Source organism: Pseudopodoces humilis, chromosome 3 (assembly GCF_049639895.1).
Source record: "Pseudopodoces humilis isolate 2021_Gansu_Grassland_sample_001 chromosome 3, ASM4963989v1, whole genome shotgun sequence".
Taxonomy (NCBI): Eukaryota; Metazoa; Chordata; class Aves; order Passeriformes; family Paridae; genus Pseudopodoces; species Pseudopodoces humilis.
Window position 1 is genome coordinate 96392177 of NC_142202.1, and position 24989 is coordinate 96417165.

Consider the following 24989-nt stretch of genomic DNA (forward strand, 5'->3'; position numbering starts at 1 on the left):
TGGCAATTAACAGCTTACACATCCCAAAGCTTTGGTTCCAAGTCATTTTGTGCAGCCCATTTCAGGCCACTTTCAAAAGAATCAATCACTCTATTCAATTCCAGGGACTTCTGTGGTGGGTGTTAGCCTCAGCTGACAGACTCCAACCCAGACACCTGCTCCCCCCAAGAATGGCAAGGGGAAAAACCAGGAAGAATAGGAATGAGATAGTTTATGTGCCAAGCTACAGACAGGGAGGTCACTTGCTAACTAATATTCTGGGCAAAACAGACTTGATTTGGGTGAATGAATTAGTTCATTGACAGCTAAAATAAACAAGTACCTTCTTTTCCCCACATTCCAGGTTGAACTTCACCCCAAACTCCTCTGACCCTTTCAAGTGGGGCAGAGGGATGTGTGGCAGTGGTGGTTATGGGTGTTTTCTCTCTGATGCTCTTTGCATCTCACTCTTTTCCTCTGCTACAGCACAGGGCCTTCATGGGAAACTGACTCACCTGTGTCCTGAAGAGGATTCACTGAACCAGCCGTGTCTGGCACAGGCAATCCCCAGCCTTTTCTGAGGCCACCACTGCAGCTCTCCTGCTATCCATGCCTTGCCACCTGCACTCAGTACAGCACTCTAACATTTTCAGCCTCAAGAGCTTGTTTCATTATGATTTCTACTGAAATTCAGTCACAAAAAATAAAATTGCTGATTTTGTACAATTGCTGATTTGATGTACAATTACAATTCATACACTTAACTTCAGAAGAAATTTCCCTATAGAAACTGAGCCATGAAAGTCACTCAAATTTTAGTTTGAGTTGCTAAACTCATGATCAGAAAGGACACAGATGATTGCCAATAACGAATATTGAAAAATATAGTTTATGAAGCATGTACACTGAACTGTGCATGTACGAGGAGTCCCAATAGAAGCAATTAAGGCTTAAAGACTTTTGTTTTACTTTGCATCTCTTCAGGGATTTAAAGATAGCTCCAGAGCATCTATAGATTCAAATTAACAAAACATGGCAGTTTCTTTACTAAACCAATCTGATTTAGTCATACAATTTAGAAGAGCAATATGATTTTCAGAAAATACACACAGCTTTCATTCGCCTACATTTACCAGTATCTTTACATTCTACCCACAGAAGTCTTCAACTTGACTGTCAATGTTCATATTCAACAGGGAGGAGAAAGGAAGAGGGATGATATTGGAACAATGTTACAAAAAGTGGCAAAAATTACAACTGACATTTGACAGAAAAATTACCTGATTATCATATCTAAGAGACTGTGTTCCAACCAAAAATCTTATTGCATCTGTTTCTGCTGTCTGAGGTGTTAAAGCTCGTGCCTAGGGAAGAAGACAGCCATTAGAAAAGTACAATTAATGAAATCCATTAATTTCAGCAAAGATCTTGAAACTTATATATCAATTGTCATTTTAAGCATTACATTCTTACAAACGGCAGACTTTCCTGGCCTTTATGTCCATTTTGCTTAATACATTTTTGTGCAATTTCTCATATTTTTGTGCAATTTCCTTGTGAGCACTGAGGAACACAGGTGCTAAATACATTACCTGATCTTCATTATAACAGGGATAACATTAAACGCAGCATCTCTTCCAAACTAACTTTATCATCTGAAAAAACTCCATAGAACTGTAGACAATTTTTAACTATTGTTAAAAAATAATATGATATCCAAGAAAGAGGCTGTTCTTATGGAAGTCTTCACACCACTCAGGTTGAATATGCCTGTGTAAAAATTAATATTTTCTCACCATTATCCACCAAGTTTAGAAGCAAATTAAAAACCAAGCCTCCTCTTTTCTACTGCAGCCCATTAGAGATAAGAACTGTCTGAATGATGGGAGAAGTAATTTTTATTTATCTTTAAAATTTTTGTCATAATGTTATTTCTTTGTTGTATTATGTTAATGGCATTGCTAGAGTCTCTGCCTTGCTTCTTCAACCACATACCAACCACAGTCTTGGAAGAAGCAAAACAAAGCAGTTAAGGGCCATGGGAGACACTGGTAAATAAAGCAAAGTTTGAACTAAAACCACAATCACTAGTTTGCACTAGTCATTAGTAGAGATTCTCTTAGAAAATTTTGAGTAAATGGGAGGCAAACTAGTACCTAAAGGCATTTTTAGGAACTATATATTGTGAGAAATGTCTGCTATTTCTCCATGCAAATAAGACCCTTAATACTATTGTTCAATATAATTTTTTTAATCTTGAAAAAAACTGCAATTCACATCATATTTGGCATAAAATAGCACAGACCTCTCCAGAAACTAAGGCCAATACTGCAAGCAAAGACTTCTGAAGGATTCAGGTAACTGCTGAATAGCCCTTCTTACTGCCATCCTGTCATGCAGCTGTTACCCTCTGGATTCAGGAACACTTCAATATCATTCTACTTGAAACTTCTTTTAAAATTGATATTGAAAAGATGCCTAAAAGCTTGGAAGAGAGTATCTGTAATATATTATATCCCAATACCCAAATTTAGAGTAATTTAATTCTCGAAAAGCAACTTAAAGATATTTGACCTTTCTTAAATAAAGCAAAGCTATTGTCTGGAAATAGCTATAAGAAAAAACGTAATTTTTCAGAATCATCTCTGGACTTGTATAGAGCAGATAATTATTTTCTGGTATTTGAAATGTGTAATTTAAACAGAATAATATTTTGTGTAAGATGGTGCATAAAAACTTTAAAAAATGCAACAAGCTTAGTAAGGTATAGGCGAATAGCCTATACCTATATTTACATCTATATACAGGGAAAAAAAGAACTAGAAAACATAATGTGTAGCTTGTGTTCAAAATATTCAAATGCAGATCAGTGTGAATCCATACCAATTTGCTTTACTTTCTTATTTATGCAGCACTCATCTACAACAAGCCTAGAGTGTTCCAGATACAGCTTAAGTCCACCAAGATGACTGCAGAAAAGCTTTTGCCTTTTAACAGAATTTACATTTGCAGATCTTTGCAAGCATTTTTTTTCATTTAAGAGATCTGCTTTGAATTATTTTGAGAAAACACTAGAAATGAGCCAACAGCTATGTATATCCTTCAATCACAGAAGCTTCTGTTATTTCTATACATCAAAGAGAAGTGGAGACCTCCAGGATCTTTAATAAAATAAAGAAATAAAAGAGGTTTCCAGCCCTTCCAAAGCTTTTCAAGTATTTCTCATCAGTCTGCTTTCAAAATTGCATAAACTAGGACACAAAGTGCCCAAGATAAAATTGTGTAAATACATAGTAACATTTATGTCATCAGCTTCTCTAGCTCTTCCCTAAAACAATTTTCCATTTTGCAGAAAAAAAAAGGGAAAAAAAAAAATAAAAGGCATGAGAAAAAAATATTTAGACATATTTCACAAGAAGAAACACGCTATTGTTTATTCCTTAACAAAAAAACCCCTGCAACATCCATACATAGGATACAAAGTTCAGACTCATCAAGCCTTCATAAATCAGGAAGACTCTGATTCATAATATCAGTATCAGCACAATCAACTTTCATTTGTCTCCTGCACAAAGATATATGCAATTTTGTCTACTCTGAGCTACTTTGAGAGAAAAAAAAGTTCTTTCAACAGATGAAGACACCAAGTAATCCTTGTAATGAACAATACAGCTGATACATATATATATGTATTATATATGTATTTATATATATATAAAAATACATATATAATACATATATATATATATATATATATATATATATATATATAAATACATCTGGAAGGCTGTCAAGATCAAGGGAAGTGCCTTCACTTTGTCATCTTGTACTGTAACCTGTCAGAGCAGGCTGCAAATTGAATCTTTCATAAAGCATACTACCTTAAGGCAGATCATAGATAGACAATAAGAAAAAAAGGTGTAGTAAAATGAATATTGATTAATCTAAACCAATGTAAATTATTATTTTTCTAAGTCTGCACCCATAGAACACAGACCTGTATATAGCCCAAAAAGAGTTTACTGCTGGGCTTACGTGGAAAGGGACTTTTCACAAGGGCACACAATGATAGCACAAAGGAGAATGGCCTTAAACTGAAGGAAGGCAGGTTTAGATTGGCTATTAAAAAAAAAACAACTCTTTACTGTGAGAGGGATACTGAACAGGTTGCCCAGAGAGGTTGCGGACTCCCCATCCCTGGAGTTCAAGACCCAGCTGGATGGAGCTCTGAATGGTCTGGTAGAAGGTGTCCCTGCCCATGGCAGGGAGGGGTTGGAACTGGAGGATCGTTAGGGTCTGTTCCAACCCAAACAATTTTATGATTCTACCCAAGGTATTAACCTGTTACTTACTAACTAAAAAAACTGCCATAATGCTTAGAAAATAACCAGAATATACATCTGAAAGACACAAGCAGCAAGGAAACAAGTAATCCTTACACATGCTGTCAACATCTCACCTGATAGTGCTAGACAATGCAACAATCTATGCAATTACATAATTTCATTTTTAAAGAAGGCCTAACTCTAGGAGAAAAATATTAGCAAGCAATTGTAAACCACATGTTTTTGGCAACATGTCCAAATTTCACATTTATCAATAGGCTGTGAGGAAACTTGCATAGTTCATAGCTAGCTAACAGGACAACAAATGAATTGCAAATCCACTACGATAAATGGACATGAAAAGGATTTTTTAAATCCTACAACACAAGCATGACAGACAGCAGTATCAAGATAAAGCAAAGAAACAATCATCATTGTAGCAGAATGCAGGTAAGACTAACTGGAGACTGGGCATCATGTCTATGCCTACACTATGCTCAGTGTGCTGCTAGGCAAAAGTCACCTTCTACCTTGCCCTTGACAATTTAGGCCACCTGCAGAATAATAGAAACCTTAGATAAAAAGAAATGGAATAGAGTCTATTGTACTTGACAACACAAAAGAGATGATCCAGAAGAACACAATGACAAACCTCAAAATGGTAAAGAAGGTTGGTTTAAACTAAGTGCATTATGGAACTTCAATGCACTGATTCTCTACACTTTGTTCATAAATTTCTTCCAAAAAACTTTCACTCCTCAACATCTTTTGAAATATGAGCCAAATGCACAAAGTTTTGGGTTGGTTTTTTGTCTTTTTGTTTGGTTTATTTGACTGTTTTTATTTAGAGCATTAATAGACAAACAAAAAAGTACTTGTTCAATACATATGCTGATGCATTGCACTAGTTTGGTATTAGCAAACAAGAAAACAAACAGACCCCATTGTGTGAATATTTGTATTACATTTAATACAAACAAAAAATACTCTGCAAACCAGGCATCATTTGAAATTTATACAATTAATCTGTACTAACAAACCGTGAACTTCCAATGCAAAATGTAAGGATACAGTATTTGGCTTGCAATCCCTAAATCTGAATTTAAAGTTCTTTGGCCATCTGTTTATGCTGAAAAGCAGAACTAGTGTACTGCTACTTGGGGTGAGGAGCTGGATTTGCTGCCTCCTCCAGACAAGCCCCAGGCTGCTAATGTCATGAATGTTATTTTTGCCTTCTGGCACAATTTCAATTTTCAAGTACACTTTGATTTTTACATAGGTAAGACAGCCTTGTTTCTCCCACCACAGTAGGAGACACTCACAGTGACTCTAACAAGCTGCAGTGCCTATCAGTGAAAAGGCTGGCAGCACACATGCCCAGGTGACCTTCAATGCTCTCAGACAGTTGCTTTCCCCAAGTCTTTCACAGCACAAGAATTCCCACCACTGACGTATTTAGTGCACTGACCCCATTCCAAAGATTGGCAGATTCTGTAAATCCTCACAGCAACGAATGCAATCTGCACACAAAGACCTGCATAGCACAATCATCCTTAGAAAACTCATTAATTTGTGATGAAGTTAACTATCATGTAAAAGTTCCCTCAAGTTCACCTAACTGTATCTTATATTGTCATTATTCTGTACCATACCTAATATTAGGAAGATCCTACTAATTGCTTAAGGGTCCTAAAAAATACTTTCCAAATGTTCCACTTCATGCATTATGAGGATCATTGGGGGATTAGTTAAGAGAGCTTTGCCACTTAGCTACTTTTGTTCCTCTAGTAACACTTTAAACCACAAAGGTTTAAAATACACAGGATTGGCACTCATGAGGCAAGTAATCTTAGAGAAAAAAAGAGAACTGACACAAAAGCTAGGAATTTTAGTAAGACATTATTATGCAGTTTCTTAAACTGATTCAATTTTCAAAGTAAATCTTCCAAAGACATTGCTAATGCTGGACCAAAATTATTAAATATGTTCTGCTTAGACCACTCTCTCTGAACCCACAGGCGAATACAAAAGCTTCATCTAGGGAAGAGAACACCACTGCCAACAGGAGCTATAGGCTCTGCATTCCCATACTGGGAACAGAGCCGAGTCTGAAAGCCAGCACAACTTTCCCTGGATAGCTCACAAGCAACACACATTTTCCAGGGAAGACCCCTTTTACTACTTCTAGTAAAACCTGGTTTTTACTCCATCACAGGTAAGTCAGCTGAACTATTCTCAAGAAATACTGATGACAATAGGTGTATGCACATTGGTCACAGGTCTTCTACAATCTATTTCAGTTGGTATTTTGCTTTACATTTCTCACTCTAAGAAAACACATTTGGCTTTAGGGAAATTAAGTTTCATCTTACTTCTGCAAGCAGGCAAAATCAAGTGTCTGTTCAGATTCATAAAATGTGTTAACTAATAGACAACACAAAATTGGCCAAATATTACTTATTCAGGAAGTATGACAACCACAAGGCAGAACACTAACTCTATTGAAGCATCAGTGCACTTTTTTCAAGCCTGCTTCAGCCAGACCCTATCTCAGGGTACTGCTGGAGCTGCCCATGGGCAGCACAGCCCTGTGCTCAGCCAGGCAGCTTTCTGCTGTCCTTGCCTCCGGCTCATTGTCCTTCTCCCTCACAGGTTTGTATACTTTTGACATACAGTAGGAGTATCCAGCATGCTGAAATTCAGCTCAGTGTTGTACATCCCCAAAATCCATTAAATGTGCCAAACACTGTCATGGAATGACTTTACCTTTAAGGTGGTTTTGAGAGCTAAAGAAGTTGAAGTTGCTGGTGACTGATGGGAGTTTTTTCTCCTGACCAATTATCGGTCATTACTGGGAACTGACAGCAGTTTTGACCATTGAAAAGTGGGATCAACTTGTGAACCCTACCTTAAGATGTAAAGTCAGGGCACTTTTAGCCTCTGTTTCCTGGCTGTGAAAAGTAACAGAGCTCTGGCCTCCCGTTCTCTGCCCGGCCATGCGGCCGGGCAGGGGCTGGGCTGGGCCTGCCGCGTCTCCTGGCCGGGAGATGGGGGGGCCTGCTGGGGGCTGGCCCCGGGCTCTGGCCGGGCCAGGCCAGTTCCTGGCTAAGCTGCAGGTTTTGCCGTGACAAAATTCACCAGAGACAACGACCACACTCTCCAGAACAGCCATGAAGAATCTTCTATCACAGACAGCTCTAGCTCCTGCTCCGGCAGAGATCACAGAACCATCTACAAAACCTGGGCAAGATTTTAACCCTTTCATTACCCAGATGAGACTTGCAGATTAATCTTTTTATCCAGAGAGAAAAAGAGAGTGATCAACATGAAAAGAGACTTTATAAACTACCAGTGACAAGGAAGGAAAGAAGCTTCAGAAAAGGTAGAGAATAAGAAGATGCTTTAATTAAGATGAAATATTTTTCTGTTAAAGCTATGAAGATGGACAATAAAGTCCAGAAAGAACTCCTTTAATTCATGATAGAGTATGTAGGGAGGAATGGAGTGTTCAAAGTGTAGATTTTGAGTAAAAAGTAGAGTAATTGTGATACAGTGAAGTGCTAGAAAATTTGAAGCCTTGGGAAGCAATGAAAAAAACTGTTTTCTAGTGAAGCTCACAGAGACAGATGAAGAAGACTTTTGCCTTTGAATAACTCATCCTTAAAATGACATCCCTAGACTCATGGCCCATACACACCTCAGAGTGATGTGAAATGGGAGGAGTGAACTCTGATAACAGCAGTTCTGGGCAGCTGACATCAGGGCAATAGAAAACTATAACAGAAATAGTTTTCTTGTGAGAAACTCCGTAAATTAACAGAAAGAGACTTCTGTTTCTCTACAAAGACTGGTGAAAAGACTGTAGCAGGAATTGGGACTGTTTTAACCATCAAAGTTCCAAAGTTTTTGTCTCTGTTGTCATGTGAACAAGGGAATGGTGGGTAGTAAAGGATAAAAAGGGTGTTTTCTGGAAGTTTATTCTGGTGTTCTTATTATTGTAGTTTGTTAATAAACTTTCTTTATTCCTTTTAAGTTTTATGCCTGTTTTGCTCTTATTCTAATCCATATCTCACAGCAAGAAATAAGTAATTTTTTAGTTACTGGTTTAAAACCACGACACACACACTCCAAAATGATCACTCTCTGGCATAAGTCATGTTTCTCTTTCCTCATCTCATGATGCTGTCTGGCTTCTGCATGCTTTTAAACAAGCAAGATGTAGGCTGGAGCCAAACGCCTATCCCAGAAAGCACATCTCCCCAGGGCTCATTTCCAGGGCTATAAATGTTATCTGGTCAACCTTAAATGAAGGCAAACGTGGTATTTTGGGATGTTCAGTGGTGCTTTCACACCTGCTCAAAACACTACTGTTTAAACCCTCAAAAAACATGTGGAAAACTGCAACTCCCTGAAAATGAAAGCAAATTCAACGTTGACTAGACATACCATATATTTCAGGCTAGAGAGTGAAGCCCAGGTCAACTCTACACGGGACATGAACAACATAATTTCACTGACAAAAAATCAGCACTTAGCGATATTCTGGGACCTCATTCATCACATTCTTATAGTTGAGGATATTGATTATTTCTACCAAGATTCCTTTTAGAAGAACCACTTTGGTATTGAAATGTTCTGCAGGTGCTGCTGTTGCTTTGTATTCATCATCATGAGCCACAGTTGCATTACTCAGTACCTTAATTCAAGCAGTATCTCACATTTTCATTCACCACCCACTGTAATCTTCTCATTTTCTGCAGTCAGACAACCAGAACAATTATGGTGAAATTGTCTTTTAAAAAGTCACAAAAAGAGGCATACATCCTAAAATTCACACATAATGTGCATGTCTGTACAATGTTCGTATCACTCAGACACACCCAAGAAATTAAAAAAGAGAACGTATTTGTTCATTAAGTTACCTTATGTATGCCGATACATCAGAACACATTCTGTACATAGAAATGAACAGAAACCAAGCAGAAATAATTTTAAGTTAGTTGGTGAATAGCACCTAGGAGGAATTAGCTTTATGTTCCTATAAACATGGCCGCATTAGATCAGTTGAAAAGCACATCTACACGACTACACTTTCTCCATCAGTGGCCAAAGACGGACTTTTACTGACTGCTGGAGCCCAAACATAAGAAGCAAAGCCAAGATTTTTAAAACTTGGCTGAAAAATTAGTCTGAAGAGATGCTTTCAGCCAAAAAGCAGTAATTGTGTTGATACAGCTAACCATTATTATCTAGCAACACAGAAGAAACTATGTTTTAAAAAAATAATAATCTTTCTTATTAGATCTGGAGAAGGAAGTTGGAAAAACAAGATCAGTTTCAGTTTTAAGTTTCTATATTAGTGTCTCCATTTTCAAAAAGAACAGAGATGCAATTTGTTTTAAAGCCACACTGGGAGTTAATGGAGATCAGCAACAGAGCCCTCATCTCTACGCTCCCTGACTTACGTATAAATCATCTCTTATTTCCTCACCATCTCCCTAAGGTCTGTATTAACAGTAATTTCCTTTTATTATAGCCACTTTATTAATCCTTTTTCTTTATCCTCCTGACAGACAACTCAAACAAGTTACATACTTCACAGGAAAGAAAAAGTCTGTAGGAGACATATGGTATGGGAGGGGGCCGGATACCAGGTCCATGGAGGTCACAGACAACACACACTAGCTTGCCCAAATTCCTGAAAGATGGATTATATGTAACTTAATAGAAATGAACTGTGAATTTTATTAAGTACAGGATATATATTCTCTTCTGCAAAAGAGATTTAAGTATAAGTTTCATTAATTTTGAAGTACAAGTTACAGCCATCTCAAGCCAATCACAAAATACTATCCTACAAAGCAGACAGCATACTGTCAGATTTGATCAGATTTAAGTAGATTCAACATTTAGTGCAGATGAATTCCTACACAAGAGGAAAACCAGACAAATACAAAATTTGCTAATGAAATCCATTGGTATAGTCAGGACTACAGAGCACACCACTTAGTAAAGAGAACATTTGTTACAAAGAACCTTTATATATTACTTTTCATAAACACTTTAGCAAAGGCGCCAAAATAAAAAAAAAAAGGGCATGTGTAGATACTTGTATTACTACATATACTGTAGAATGAATTGCTTTTTTCTTCTGCAGGTATTACTGCTATAATGGCCAGTGATGATAAGCCAGCCGCTGCCAAAAACAACACATAACAGCCCTTAGGTAAAGGAAGTAAAGCCCTTAGGAATTAGGGCCCCTCTCACTCTGTTTTCCCAGAACTTACAGAAACCTCATTAAACACAACACCCGTGTTCCTCTAAGAACATGATCAATAAGTTCCTAAGTTAGACATTTCCACTTCCTTATAGCCATAAAATACTGATGTGATGGGTAGGTTTGTCCCATGAGACAAATGCACATACATAGACCTCACAGGGATATCCCACAAAGTTCACGCAATTTTACTGTAGGGTATAACCAACTAAAATTCGTAATTTATTGGAAACAGTTTCATGCTCTCTCCTCAGAAAAACAATTATTATTTATTTTTTTTTTCTGACAAGGCAGAATCAAGGATGTATTTGACAGTACTTTCGTGCTACTCCAGCGCCATACAAAGCCTTTCCTGAGGCGGAGCAGGGAGCGGTGACCGGGCAGGAGCCCCCCGGGCACCATGGGGAGAGGAGCCTGGCCGGGCCCCGCACCCGCCCCGCACACAGCGCCTTTTGGAGCGCGGAATGACTCCCGGCCGCCGTCCAGCCACCCTTAAACACCCCAAAGCGGCTGCCAAAAGCCACCACAACCCGTCGGTGCCCGTGGTGCCCCCGGTCCCGGCTCGGGGGAGAGAGGACGCCGGTTTCCCCCGGGAGGGCTCTCCTCTACCCCATTACACACAGCAAACCCTGCGGCCAGCGCCTTCTCAGAGGCAGGACCGGCACCTGCCAGCCTTCCCTTAACCCTCCCTCTCCCTCACCTGGAACTCCAGCCCGTAAATCACCGGCGCGTCGTCCTCCATCGCGACCCTCCAGCCCAGGCAGGGACCCCCCTCCACACGTCGCTTCCGATGCTTTCTGACCCTCGGCACGGCCCGTCGTCCGCCGCTTCCGGGAGCTGCGCGCGCGCAGCCCCGCCCGGCCCGGCCCGGGCGCAGGCGCTGTGCGGGGGGAGCGGCGCCGGGCGCGGCGGCGGCGCGGAGGTGACGGGACGGGAGGGGACGGAATGGAATGAAATGAAATGAAACGAAATGAAATGAAATGAAATTAGATGGAGTGGAGTAGAGCGGTCGCGCGGCGTGAGGGGTGTCCGGGTGGTTACTGGGGCGGCCTCGGGCAGTGCCAGGAGGAGGCCGTGAGAGCGGCCGGGCCCACCCCCGCCGCGGGGTGTCCGGGCCGGGGGACCCGCGGTGGCGCCGGAGGCAGCAGCGAGCCCGGCCCGAGGCGGCGGATCGCAAGTGGCGCTGTCGCCGCCGAGCGCTCCTCCTGCTTAGCCGGCCCGTGCTCGGCTCGGCTCTACTGGTGATAGCCTTGAGCCCACGCTTCCCTTTGCTGAAAGCGGGACTTAGCGGGACTTTGCGACCAGAAAAGCAAATGTTGAGACACTGGAACAGGTTGCCCGGGGAAGTTGGGGATGTCCCAAACCTGGAGGAGTTAACAGCCAGGTTGGATGGCGCACTGAGCGGCCTGGTCTAGTGTAAGGTGTCCCTGCCCATGGTAGAGGGTTTGGAATCAGATGATCTTTTAAGATCCCTTTCTAAACCAAACCATTCTTTGATACGACTCTATGATATTGTTCCATGTGTGTTTAGCGGGAGGCGTTTGGTCTTCAATCTCAATGGTTTTATGACTTGCAGAAAAGATAAAGTAAAAATATTTAAAGAATTAGTTCTCTGATTAGATGTTAAATGAAAAATGTCAAAGGAAAGATGTGAAATAGTGAAATTACTGTGTTTTTAAAGCAAGAATTTCACTATTTGTATGGTACTTAGGAGTTTCACCGTGACACCTGAAAAATATACAAGTAATAAAACTAGTTCTTGTTTTGGTGGGGCCTTCTCCTTTTCCAGATACTATGGAGAATAATGAAAGCAGTGCTAAGGATGCAAAGAGCACCTCAGATGAAGGTGACAGCAGAGACATAGTTCAGCAGAAAACTGAGGAAGAAAGCCTCTTCCATGAGGAAACCATTGATCTTGGTGGAGATGAATTTGAGTCTGAAGGGAATGAAACTGTATCAGAGGATTCAAATAATTTTGTAGATAAACTTAATGAGCAAATGATGGAGAGTGTCATTATTTCAGATTCTCCAAACAATAGTGAAGATGACACAGGTGAACTTGGTTGTCTTCAGGAGATTGTAGACCAAATGGAAGCTAAAGATAATCAAAAAACACAAACAGAAGGGGATAAAGAAGAGTTTTTAAGTAATGAGAGTGAAACTGAACATGAAGAAACTCCTAAAGACATTTCTGAGATTGGAACAGATGATCAGGCATCTTTAAAGGAAGAATCAATTCAGGAAGCAGTGAAGGAGGAACCAAAGCTGGGAAACAACATTCCTGTTGAAACAAAACCAAATAATATTGATGAAAGCACGCCTGGGGACCAAATATTGTCACCCAGTACTACCAAACCGTCTTCTGAGGCTGAGCCCATTCCTGTGTGCACCATCTTCAGCCAAGCAAACAATGCTAATTCACAGCCACAGTTGTTCCTGCCAGATGGTTTTGAGCCTCAGATGGTGAAATCTCCCAGTTTTAGTAGTATAATGGAGACTCCAATGAAGTCTAATCCACAGGTGGTTCAACCAAGTCCTAGTCTAAGCAAATTCTTTGGTGACACTGTTAACACTAATACTTTAGCTTCTGATTTTTTTGATTCATTTACCACATCTAATTTTATTTCTGTTAGTAATCCAAATGCAAGCTCTTCAGTTCCAGAACAAATGTCCTCTCTTTCTAATGGTGGAGATGGTTCTTCATCCAACTCTACTTTCCCTGTGCAAAATGGGAGACCTGAAGCAGGTGGTCCACCATCATCTCTAGAAATAACTCAGTCCCCCAAGCCATTCTCACAGATCCAAGCTGTTTTTGCTGGGAGTGATGACCCGTTTGCCACAGCTTTAAATATGAGTGAACTAGATAGAAGAAATGATGCTTGGATTCCTAGTGAGGAGACAAGAAATGTTCTCATTTCAGTTGCCACACAACAATACAGCGCTGTGTTCATAGATAAAGAGAATCTCACCATGCCTGGATTAAAATTCGATAATATCCAGGTAAGAGTCTATTACTGTACCTTCCTCTATGATTATATTTTAGAAATACTGTAGAAGAGCTGTCCAGTAATCTGTATATCATACTGCTTCATATTATTGCTGATGGTCAGCTTGTGTGTATTGCTTCAATCCTAATTAAAAAGTGCAGTGTCACTGCTGCCTTGTACAGGAAGAGGCTAAAACCAGTTCTCATTTACTCATAGTGACATTTATTTGCTACATTGAAAACCAGTGTTGACAGTTGCAGTAGAAGCCAAAGCTGTTTGTATTTTCAAGTACGTTATTTCTGGTCCTCTGAGTTAGTAAGATGATACTCACATTTGGAATATATACACACCCTCTAAGCTGTGCTAGAGCCGAACAGCAGACAGCTTTGTTTGTGGAATTCCCTGTTGTGATCGAGTGGGAAATAATTTCACTCATGTTCACAGTGGTCTCAACAATGTTAACACTGAGTGAAATGGCATCATTTCTAGCTTCCCTAAGCAATGGAAAGGTATAACCTCTAAGAAAGATTGAGTGCTATAGCGAGCTGCTGGGAGGGATAACTCCAAAATTAAAAGAAAAAGACTAGAGGAGATCACAAAGCAAACAACGTAGTGAAAAGCAGTTTTTAGTCATCTGTCAATTTCTAACAGGTGAAAAGGCATAAAGCATTTTTCTCAGAATTTGGGAAATTTTACATCTATTCAGGATTTGTAATGAAGTAGTTTTATCCTGGCTGCTCAGCCAGGCTAACCATGTTTTGGTTTTTTGATATCTATGCCTCTGGATAATAGAACTGTTGTGTAGATAGATGGTGTTGAGGGTTTGGATACTTTAAACCTTAATTATGCATAACAAAGACCATCAGTCAATAGGCAAATACAAGCAGAGAGCAGTCTGCAGTAACTTCCCAATCTGCAGGAGCTATCAGAAGAGTTTCTGGAGTGAATCAGGTCCAGACGTCTAGATGAATTATCTGAAAAATCTTGGGTTCTGTCACAAGCAATGAATACCAGTTTAGATATATGCCATGCTGCTGTTGCTTCTTGGGTGTACTTTATCTTAAAACATTAGTGTGTTATCACAGAGCTAAATAATTAAACACTGTAACAGGAAGCTGTTCCTCCTCCTGTTGTGCCCAAAATGTCCCTTAGACCTTGATGAGTAGTTCTGGTGTGTACTCTTTCTCTCCTGACAGCTAATCAGTTAGACAGATGGACTGATCTGTTCTGAAATCTCCAAGGGTGATGGTCTCCTTTTTTGCAATATTTTTTTTTACAGTAGTTCTCTTTGACCTTCCTCAGCCCAGTCAGGGATTAAAGGCTTGTTTCTCCTGATGATTCCCTAAATCTAGTCATGTGCAAATATGCAGATAAACCATTTAGTACATAACTGAAGAGAAGGTGTTTGACAATGTCCATGTGATGTATTTCTACAAAAGACCTGATGTAAAATCATCAGTGGAGTTAAAGGAAATACTACTGCTTTCTTCATTGTTTATAATTTATTAGAGTCTCCTAGACATGTCCACAGGGACAAGTTTTGAAGTGCTTTGTGTTTAGAAAATTTTCCTCACTTTCAGTTACTGGTTTTCCATGGCCTGAGTGCATGCCTTGACTGATTTGATATCCCCTATTTTTGTATCATTGTTCCATAGTATTGCAAATTGTGTATTTAACTGAAACTAATTATAGGGAGCTTGAAATGTCAACTGAAACATTGTGGGAGGTATGTTTTCAGTGTTAAAGCAGCTTCCAACAACGGTCTGTACAACTTTGGTATGAATAGTTCGCTAATGCTGAATGTTATTGCAAGATGTTAAACCAAGTTACATGCAGTGGACAGAGAAGTTGGTTGAAAAATGCATTTGCAGTGAGTGAACTCTTAAGTGTGCTTCAGGGAAGGACTGAAATTTCACGTGACATGTATTGACAAGCTTGGGACTTCATTTTTTTCCCTGCTTGCTCAGAAAGTGTATTATGTCGATAAATAACTCCAAGAAAAATATTCAGTGCTTTTTGACAATCATTTAAAAAACAGTGTATAGTAAAGACTGTCTGTACCAGTGTTCTTCAAGTGTCAGAACAAATCTGAGTGCTGCTTTTTATGCTCTTCCCATTATGCCTTTTTTCTTCTGTTGCTGTCTTCTGTCATTGTCCTTTGTTTCATTATATTCATTTGTACTGTTTCCTACACCAAAGGACTTTTGGATCCAAAGTTAGGGGGAATTAAAAATTCATCTGTATGTCGTTTTGCACACACTGTCTTTTCTTAATTCTTTGGGCTCTTCTGTCAGAGAGGCAGATATCTTGTTTATTCATAGAATGATGGGTAAAAAATTTCCATTTTGGAACAGTAGTTCTCATTCCTTAAGAAACTAGACAGAAAACACAAATATATTTCCCATCACTGTCCATGGGGGAAGTTGAAACACTTAATATCAATTGTCTTTGTCATAGCTAAGCTCTACTGTTACTACATGCAGTTCACTCCTTTTTAGGCAAAAAGCTATTGAGCTCAGGCCAGTTTCTCTGACTGATGCCTGCAGCTAGTTCTTTTGAAATTTAATACCCTTGTTGAAGGGTTGCTGTTTACTTTCAGTTATGATCTCTCAAAGTTTATTTTTTGTGGATATTTAAGGCTAACTTACTGTGTGCATGTTTATCTTTGATCAGTAGATTCCACCTTTCAATGTTAACATACATTGCAAAAACCTGTAAAACTTTCTGGTTTTTGTAAGATCTTTGAGGAATATTTTATAAGATCTGTGAATGATAATAGTATAAGAGGCAAGTAAACCTGAATGTGTCAATGCTAACTGAAACCTATACATGGGAAAAAAATATACCAAATTATGTGGTGTAAATGTAGAAGTTTTCATTCCAATGCTATATATACACGTGCAGTTATATTTATTTCATATGTAACATACAGGAAAATATGTATTTCTCTAGTGGAAAGAACCCCTTTGCTCAGTTTTAATTCTACATTTTATTTTGCTGAAATAATGTTTTCAATAGTCTCATTATCTGTTTTCTTTATCTGTTCCATGTACGCCAAGGGAGATGCCGTAAAAGACCTAATGCTTCGCTTCTTGGGAGAGCAGGCTGCAGTGAAGAGACAAGTTTTAAATGCCAACTCTGTAGAGCAGTCATTTGTAGGCTTGAAACAGCTAATTGTAAGTAACAATCATCGTATATATTTAATATTGTGTTTCTCTCAAGATAATTGGGGAGTACTGACTGAGGAGAAACTGGAAAAAAAAATCTGAATATTAGTCTGTTTCTGATCCTTCAATAGTACTAGCCAAACTACAATAGTCTTTAATGGAAATGACACTGGGGTTTAACTATTTAGGTTTAAATCACATAGTATTCACATTTTTTTACATTAAAAGTAAATCACATTTTTTACATGAAAAGTTACCAAAAAATTATTTTAAGTGACTGTGAGTTTTTATGTAATACAAATGATTGTAAACAGATTTTATTTACCTGTGTATATATTTATGTTCTCACCTGTGTGTTTTACAGAAAGACATAAAAGTTGTAAATGGAAAGCCAAACTGGTATGATAATTTCAACTGCCTAATTTTTTACTTCAGTGCAGGAAACTAAAGCAAAGTACTTCCAGAGGAAAGCTTAACTTAATCCTATCATTAATGTAAATATTTCTGTTCTGAAAAGAGTTTCATCTAGCAGCCTTGTAAACCTTGCTGCTGATAATGTTTTTGCTTTGAGCATGCTCTTAAGCTTCAGAAGAGTAGTGTTAAAGCTTTTAGGCCCAAGGCAGTAAAGCTAGGAGGCAATCTGCATCTGTAGGATTTTTTGTTAGTTAGGCTACTTATGGCTACTTATGTTACTTACATTTTTTTTAAAAAAAAATTGTCTATTTTAGAAGGGTAGGTTTTTTTTATAAAATAGAAACCATTTGGGTAGAAATCAGAATGTTCTTTGGCTTTCAAGGCTATCAATCATTAGGTGTTGGTTGGTTTATGGTTGGTTGGTTGGATGCAAAATAACTTTCTCAGTTTTCATTTGTAGAACTCGTTTCTTTTTATGATGAGAATTAGTTGGTCGTTTTTTGTACCCTTGCAAACATTGCATTTCTTCTTAAGTCTAAATGTAGAAAATTTATTTCTGTTTGACTATAGTCTTTAAAGAGACTTTAGACTTAAAAACATTAAAATCCTATGCTAGATGATATTAACTAAAAAGATACATACTTTTTGCATATGTAATAGGCCAGAATGACATACAATAAGTATTCTATTACTAGTCACAAATTTTAATTTGTTTATGAGTGAATTCCTGACCAAATATGTTCAGTGAATAAATCTTTTAATTCAAAGGACAACTTAGAGGCAATATTTATATTAGGATCTGGTTAAAAAATAGTGAGTATTGGGAATATTGCTGTACAGTTTCCATAAAGTTAAGGGTTTTTTCCTTAGCTGTTTATTTGATATCCTTTGCACTACACATGAAAAAAATAATTTTTTTTTTCACCCAATTCAATCCCTTGCAGCAACTTAGAAGAGTGTATTTTGAATATGTCTGCAGTGAGAAGAGAAATGTTTAGAATTAGGATAAATTTCACCTTCAGACTTATACCAGTTAATTATGTATTTACATGTGAGTTATTGTCTGAATTCCTAAGTCAATTCACACCTCATAGTACAGTCCCTGATCACAAGCTAAATTTAGATGGGTTTCCATCTAGAAGTCCCAACAATTATCACATGCTGTAGGAGGACACTTCTGGCAGCTGAAACCAAAAGTGAATGTTTAGTCCTGTTACGAAGAAATTTGTTTGAATAAAATTCTCAGATGATCTTGGGCAAACTCCATTGTATTATGGGAAAAAAAAAAAAAAAGGAAAAAATTAAGAGCAGTATTCTAAACCTTTCTGCTTCAAAGGAAACTGCTTCCTTAGAATCTGGTTACTGTTTTAATCCTGCGTGGATGGAAAAATATGCTCACCGGTATACCAGATCTTCAAACCACATGTCTTCAGCTGCAATTCTGAGGGTTCTCTATTCTGCCGTATGATTAATTCTGTTAGCTTATTTAGCTGTTTTAATAAATACAGATATACTGCTGCTGCTGTCAAAGGCTATTCCAGACATTCATTCATTTGGTTGTTAATCAAAGGCATTCTAATCAGTCCTCCCTCAAAATCTTTTTTTCTAATCAAAGCTAAAGTTGTTTACAATAATTAGTGTTTTAGTCTTATCTTGGATTTTAAGTCTTTTTTTTTCTTAATATTTGCTTCTTCTCCCCTGCTACTTTGTGTGAGTAGACAGCTGTGGCATTTCAACTTCTCAGATTTTCTTTCTAAAGGAAAAAAAAACCTTCTCTAGCCATCTCATTGTGGATGCCTTCATAATCATCTTCGGATCTCTGCTCAGACTCTCTTTCAATTGATGCTAACGTCATTTTGTTATCACTGCTCAGAACTCAGCACATTACATTGTAAATTACATTACTTGCCTTGTGTTTTACCTTTTCTGTTGTTCTGATATTGTAAATCATCTGATGATGCCTGTTTAGTGATGCGGTCCTTACATATTGACAGTACCACCTCCTAGGTTACATCTACAAAGGAAAATACCACCTTTTTTAACCAGGACCACAAAAGTTCCAGGGTGCATTCTCGAGTAGTACTCCTCACATTCCTATAAAAGCTCCAGTAAAGAACAGTTACGTAAAAGCACTTCAGTGGGTAAGATGCAATTAGTGCTTGCAGGAAAGAGTGTTGGAGACTGATGTCCTTTTTGGATGATCATAGCTCAGTCTGCAAAAGCTTCCTCAAGTACAATTAATTCTTAGAAAACAATATTTATCACGAAGTTGGTACGCTGAACTTCCAAAGGTGCACCTTTTCTGATGAGGTCACCAACAGTAGCATCATATCCAAGACAAATAGTTTTTCACCAGGACCTGAACTCAAGTGGTTAAACTTTACTAACAAAATTGTTCCTCATCAATTTGGTGTCTAGATGATTTGAATGAGATTTTTGCCAGTAAGCCAAAGATGATTTATTGAATAGCAGTGTTTTCACATTTTCAGTTTCTTCTATGGGACGGGCAGCAGTGAATTGGAAATGCTCTACTGGTAGCAAAATGGTGCGGAGGTGGTATAGGTGAATTAGTTTTACAGCTTTAGGGCTTTAAAGAGATATGGGCCTGCTGGAATAGTTCTGCACAATAATTCTGTAATAACTTGTGAGTAGAGTTATGCATCTATACTGGATAAGATTTTCTATTTTTTGACTGAAAACAGAAGATCTGTGCTTTCAATTTCTAAAAGTTTTTATCAATCTGGCATAGGAACAAGCATTTACATCTAGAGCAAATAAATGTAAGCAAGATCTTCTTGTCACCCTGTTGCTTTGTTTTACAGCAGAAAATACAAGATACAAGCTACAATTATGTTAGTTCTTGTTTTTCCATATTTTAGACTAATTTTTTTTACCCTGATTTGAACAAATAGCACAATCTTGCTTACCAGGCCCTTCTGATGTTTTCAGTTGTAAGGTGCCTGCAGCCAGAGTCAGTCTTTTGTAGTTATCATACTTTAAAAAAGACTAATGTATCTTGCCACTATAAATACATGTTTCCTCAAAATATGGAATAATTTCTTCAAGCTGCTAGACCAAGAAAGGGTTACTGGCTACATTTTCTTAACTGATGTGTAAGTGCTCTACCAATGTAATTTACAGGGGAGAAGCATGTCATAGCTAGTGGAGGAGGACATTTTAATCACTTTAATGGTGTTACATGTAGAGTTAATGACTCCCTTTGAGTCTATTTTTAAAAAGTCATATACTGTTACTTTTGCACAGGAATAATGTTGTGCTTTTACATATATTTTCAAATATAACAAACTTGGATACAGTGGTATAACATACATATTCACTTAAATAAGTTATAAATTATCCTTAAAAATAGGGGAGGGGATTGTTCTTTTGTTTCTAAATCAATGAGCAGTTTCCTACATTTTTATAGCTGATTTGAGAGAAGGTGGGAGTAGGCCAAACTAAATGTGTGCTTTGGTGAAGAGGTTGCATTTCTGTAGTAGGAAGTGACTCTTTCTCAGTTAAAATTTCAGTGGTTTTCCTGAGAGATTGAATAATGTTATAGATTGTCTATCAGAGGAGTTCCCTTTTCATCATTGAACACATTTTCTGTAGATTTCCAGTCTGTGTGCCTGTCTTTGCTTGACAGAATTACATTTGAAATCTGTTTTACTGTGCAGTTTCCCTGTCTGTATGCAAACCTCCCCCAGGATTTCTGGGTTTTTTTGAAGAACAGAGACATTCTGCAAGGAGTGATGCATTGTCTGTTGTGTAGCTGATCTGCTTGGCCTAGCTTTGACATGTGTACAGCAGTTGGTACTGAGATGGTTTGGAGTTTTAATTTTTTCTGATGTGTATAGATTTTTAAAAATCCTTTCACTAGATAAACATCTAGTCTAATAGTATTTAGAAAGTACAGAAATCATGCAAGCTGGTGGCTTTCATTAAAAGACATACAGCTCCATATATTTTGAGGGGAGTGGAAAGATGGTAGTAACATCATATGGAGGGAAGTTCTCTTTTTTCAGGCTGCTCCTGTGTTAGTGAACTATTTAGTAATAATATTAGGTTGACAGTATTTTTTTCTCAGAGAAATGTGTGTTTTCACACAATTACAGCTAGACAACCATATCCTGATCATCACAGAATAATTATTTTTGTCGTTGAGAATGTTCCTCAGTATTTTTTATGCTGTATCTGAAGCTATAGTGTCCATATTTACTTTGAGTCTCTACTTAGGACTTAGAAACAAAATTCCGGTATAAGGGACCTGGATTTTTAGAACTGTATGATTGTAGACCATAGGAAGCATGAAAGTGACCTGCAGGGTTTTGAGGGATGTTTGAAATGGATAAAGATTTCTGGTGGACTGGTAACTCTTAAGTCTGGTACCATTTGCCTGAGCCAATAATGTGTCCAGTTAATGCCAAATCAAGTTGTCCTGCCAGCAGCCTTCTAGTAAGCTTCCACAGAGAATTATGCTCCATGACCAGCAGGCAGCTCTAATTTTGAAATCATTGCAAATAATATGTTTCATATTCCAGCAACAACTGTTTTCACAATAATTGTCAGACTTGCTCCTTGTGGCTGTCTTGTTCGATAAAGTATTTTTTGTCCATGCCTGAAATAAAATTTAAAAGATTGTAGCAACTAAGATGGTCATAAATGATCCATTATTATTTTTTGATCCTAACTCTCATTTGGGAAGAAAAAGTTGAACACTTTTGAGTCTGTGTTTGCTCCTGTTGTAAGGATAGTAAGAATTAGTTTGTCTCCACAAGAGGAATTAATTCAGTATGTGCAGTATCTTTCTGCTTTTCTAAGTTGATACTGTTGATGTTGAAGGATGTTATAATGCATTACAAATTCCTGCTCTTCCATAAGAACGTAGGTGGCTCAAAGTCTGCCATGCTGTTTCATGGTCTTGCTGTCAGCCAGCTTTTGCATTTCCAGTGGAACTCAACTTACTAGGTGGCATTTGACAATGCAGAAAGGAGAGGCGAGGTGGACAGTGAATGGTGATCTCTATAGTGGCCTGTTTGCAGCCTGGGTAGCTGCAAAATGGGGGGCAGAAGGTAGGAAGACACTTTTCAGGTGTCTTTTCAAGTAGGTTTTTCAATGTGACTGTTTGCTGTATCAGTACATTTTCTAAAACATTGGAGAGAAATTAATAAAATACCAATTCAAGATTAGTATCTGAACTTTGCAAGCATCAATATAAATGTATTTTATTCTTTTACATTTCATCAGACAACATGATTATTTTGTTTTACAGTTATATTTTTTTATGTATTAAGAAACCATTTGGAAAAAATATTACTTTAAGGAATAACTTATATTTACGTTAGAATGACCTGCTGGATATATGTCTCTTTTAGAAACTCCTCTGTATAATAGAAAAGTGTGATGGCTTAAAACTTGTAAACCTGTGTTTTAAGTTTTTGGTTTGCTGCATCAGACTATGCAAGGAAACATTATTGGGATATTTCTGTTGTAAAACTATTAACAGTGTGAGATTTTGATTTGCCTAATTAGGAATGTTTTTTTCTGTTAATAAAAAAAAGAGTATTTTGAAATTAGTCATGGGGTGGAAATTCAGATGTTTATGTTTTATAGGTGAAACAGTCGTTCTAAATTTATTTATATTTATGCATTGTGTTCTTCCTTGTTCTTTGTTTTTGATTAATAGGAATTTTGTATCCTGGACAAAGCTACAAGTTTATTTGCATTAAGTGGACTGTACTAGGGGTTATAATCTGAGATACTGAAGTCAGTAAGATACGAATAGGCATTGAATATTTTATGACTGTAAAGTAACTTGGATATTATTGATAATATATGGCTGACAATTTTTTTGTCCTTTTTTTAGGAGAAAACACATTTGTGAATATTATAGTGTATTCGTTTATATAATCAAACTTGATATAGCTTTAAGTTTAGAATTCCATATGATATTATATATTCTTTTGTTTTAGTGATTTGGTTATATTAATACTTGATTTCCCTTTTTGCCTAATTAGATGTGCCGCTTTGACAAATGACATTCTACTTATCACTGGCCAGCTCTCCTGACCTTGTCGTTATTACTGATGGGTACATGTTGCTGCTGCAGGCAAAGTAAGCAGTTGTGCATTTTAGGGACTTCATTTATTTTGCTACTTTCTCTTTTCGTCTTCCCAGAGTAGTAAAAACTGGAGGGCAGCAGTTGACTTGTGTGGGCGGCTTCTAGCTGCACATGGTCAAGGCTATAAAAAAAGTGGACTACCAGCTAGCCATACAACAGATTCTTTACAGGTATGTTTAAAGGTATGCCCTTGTCACAATATTCATAGCAGCTTTTTTTTTAGCATGATCAAACTCCTTTTCCTAATTGTAACATAGAAACTGTGGTTATTTAGCTATTTTAACAAATACTTTTTCTGTTTGCTTATGTAAAGTAGGCCTTCATTTAAAACAAGTTTAGTTTTTTTAAGGAAAATTGAATCTCGATTCTATGTTTTTAAAGGTTTTTGGTAAAATGGAATATGTTTTGCTGTTTTGAAAGACTCAATCTGTTAAGGTTCATGGGACTATCTAGATTGTGAACTTATAGTAAGGTTCCACATGTTAGAAATGAGTTTCATGTTGCTTAGAAGGTAAGAATCCAAATTAATAAAATATTGCAAGTGATTCAGATGTGACCAGATACGAACTCAGGTTTTTGACCCTAGTGATTATAAAGCTTATGGAGTTTCACCAAAAGATTTTAAGAATACCATAAAGTTGGAAAAGCAGTTAAAAAACCAGATTGATAATTTGTACATGCTAACTCATTTCAAAGAGAGATGTTCTAATTTTGAAGCAGGCTAGTTTTTAAGCTTCGTCTTTGAAATCTTAGTACCTTTACAAAATATAAGCATTGGTCCTCTGAGTTTTGTTTTAATGATTTGATGAAAAGTACTGTGTAAAAGAGCAGGTAAATATAAATCCTGATTCTTTTCAGTAACAGGGAAACTCAGCTTTTATCAGGAAAAGTTGAAATTGTACTGCATGTGGCTTTTAATTGAAGCTAGTAACAGACCTTGTCTTTCCCTTTTTCTTATGTATTAATTTTTAGCTGTGGTTTGTGAGACTAGCACTGCTGGTAAAACTGAATCTGTTCCAAAATGCAGAAATGGAATTTGAACCATTTGGAAATTTAGACCAGCCTGATCTTTATTATGAATATTACCCTAATGTATACCCTGGACGTAAAGGTAAAACACTTGATTTATGAAATGCTTTTATTTTTTCCATTTTTATCATTCATTCTAAAATATTGTTTGGATTCAGGGGGGTTTTAAGCGTAAAGCATTGGAGAGCTTTGAATTATGTTGGTTTTGGTTTGTTTTTTTTTTCCCAGAAGAACATGATTGATTATTACATTAAGTATTGCTCACATTATGGAGGTAGTGATAAAAAGTAACAACAGGTAGGCAGTGTATTTCATGATGCTGCTGCAGAGGAGTGTTTTTACAAATAAATGTAATATTTTAGTTCTATGATACTGAAATTAAAAACTACCAAACTTGAATAGTTCATTTTACCCAAAAATAGTCTTGAAAGATGATGAGAGAGTTTGTGGAAATAGGCTCCATGAGCTTTTTCCTCTTCAGTTCATCCAGATAGTATCACTATGCTGTTTTTAACATTTGCATGCCCATATGCTACTGCAGGTGTTATTTTCTGGTTTCTAGGATTAAAAGAAAAAAAAACTAAATTTAGAACTAATTTAATATTACTCCTTTATTGAAACATGGTTAAAGGTAGTATTATTTGCTAAATAATTGAAAGTAAGTAAAAACCAGAGATTTACTATGTATCT

At 37.5% G+C, this 24989-nt stretch overlaps 2 protein-coding genes across 3 annotated transcripts in view; one reads left to right on the forward strand and one right to left on the reverse strand.

Moving 5' to 3' along the window:
• The window catches only part of EIPR1 (EARP complex and GARP complex interacting protein 1), a 76582-nt gene extending 65184 nt beyond the window's left edge, over window positions 1-11398 (reverse strand). For both annotated transcript variants that reach the window (XM_005521892.3, XM_088053746.1), the window contains exons 1-2: window positions 11282-11398; window positions 1260-1343 (exon numbers count right to left, since the gene is read on the reverse strand). In XM_005521892.3, the coding sequence (XP_005521949.1) occupies window positions 1260-1343; window positions 11282-11323 (126 nt within the window). In that variant the 5' untranslated portion in view covers window positions 11324-11398. The remainder of the gene's footprint in view (window positions 1-1259; window positions 1344-11281) is intronic.
• Window positions 11399-11453: 55 nt separating this feature from the next.
• TRAPPC12 (trafficking protein particle complex subunit 12) overlaps window positions 11454-24989 on the forward strand; it is a 49892-nt gene continuing 36356 nt past the window's right edge. The window contains exons 1-5 of the mRNA XM_005521891.2: window positions 11454-11503; window positions 12371-13581; window positions 16628-16744; window positions 23327-23440; window positions 24243-24381. Coding sequence (XP_005521948.2) covers window positions 12376-13581; window positions 16628-16744; window positions 23327-23440; window positions 24243-24381 — 1576 coding nt within the window. The 5' untranslated portion in view covers window positions 11454-11503; window positions 12371-12375. The remainder of the gene's footprint in view (window positions 11504-12370; window positions 13582-16627; window positions 16745-23326; window positions 23441-24242; window positions 24382-24989) is intronic.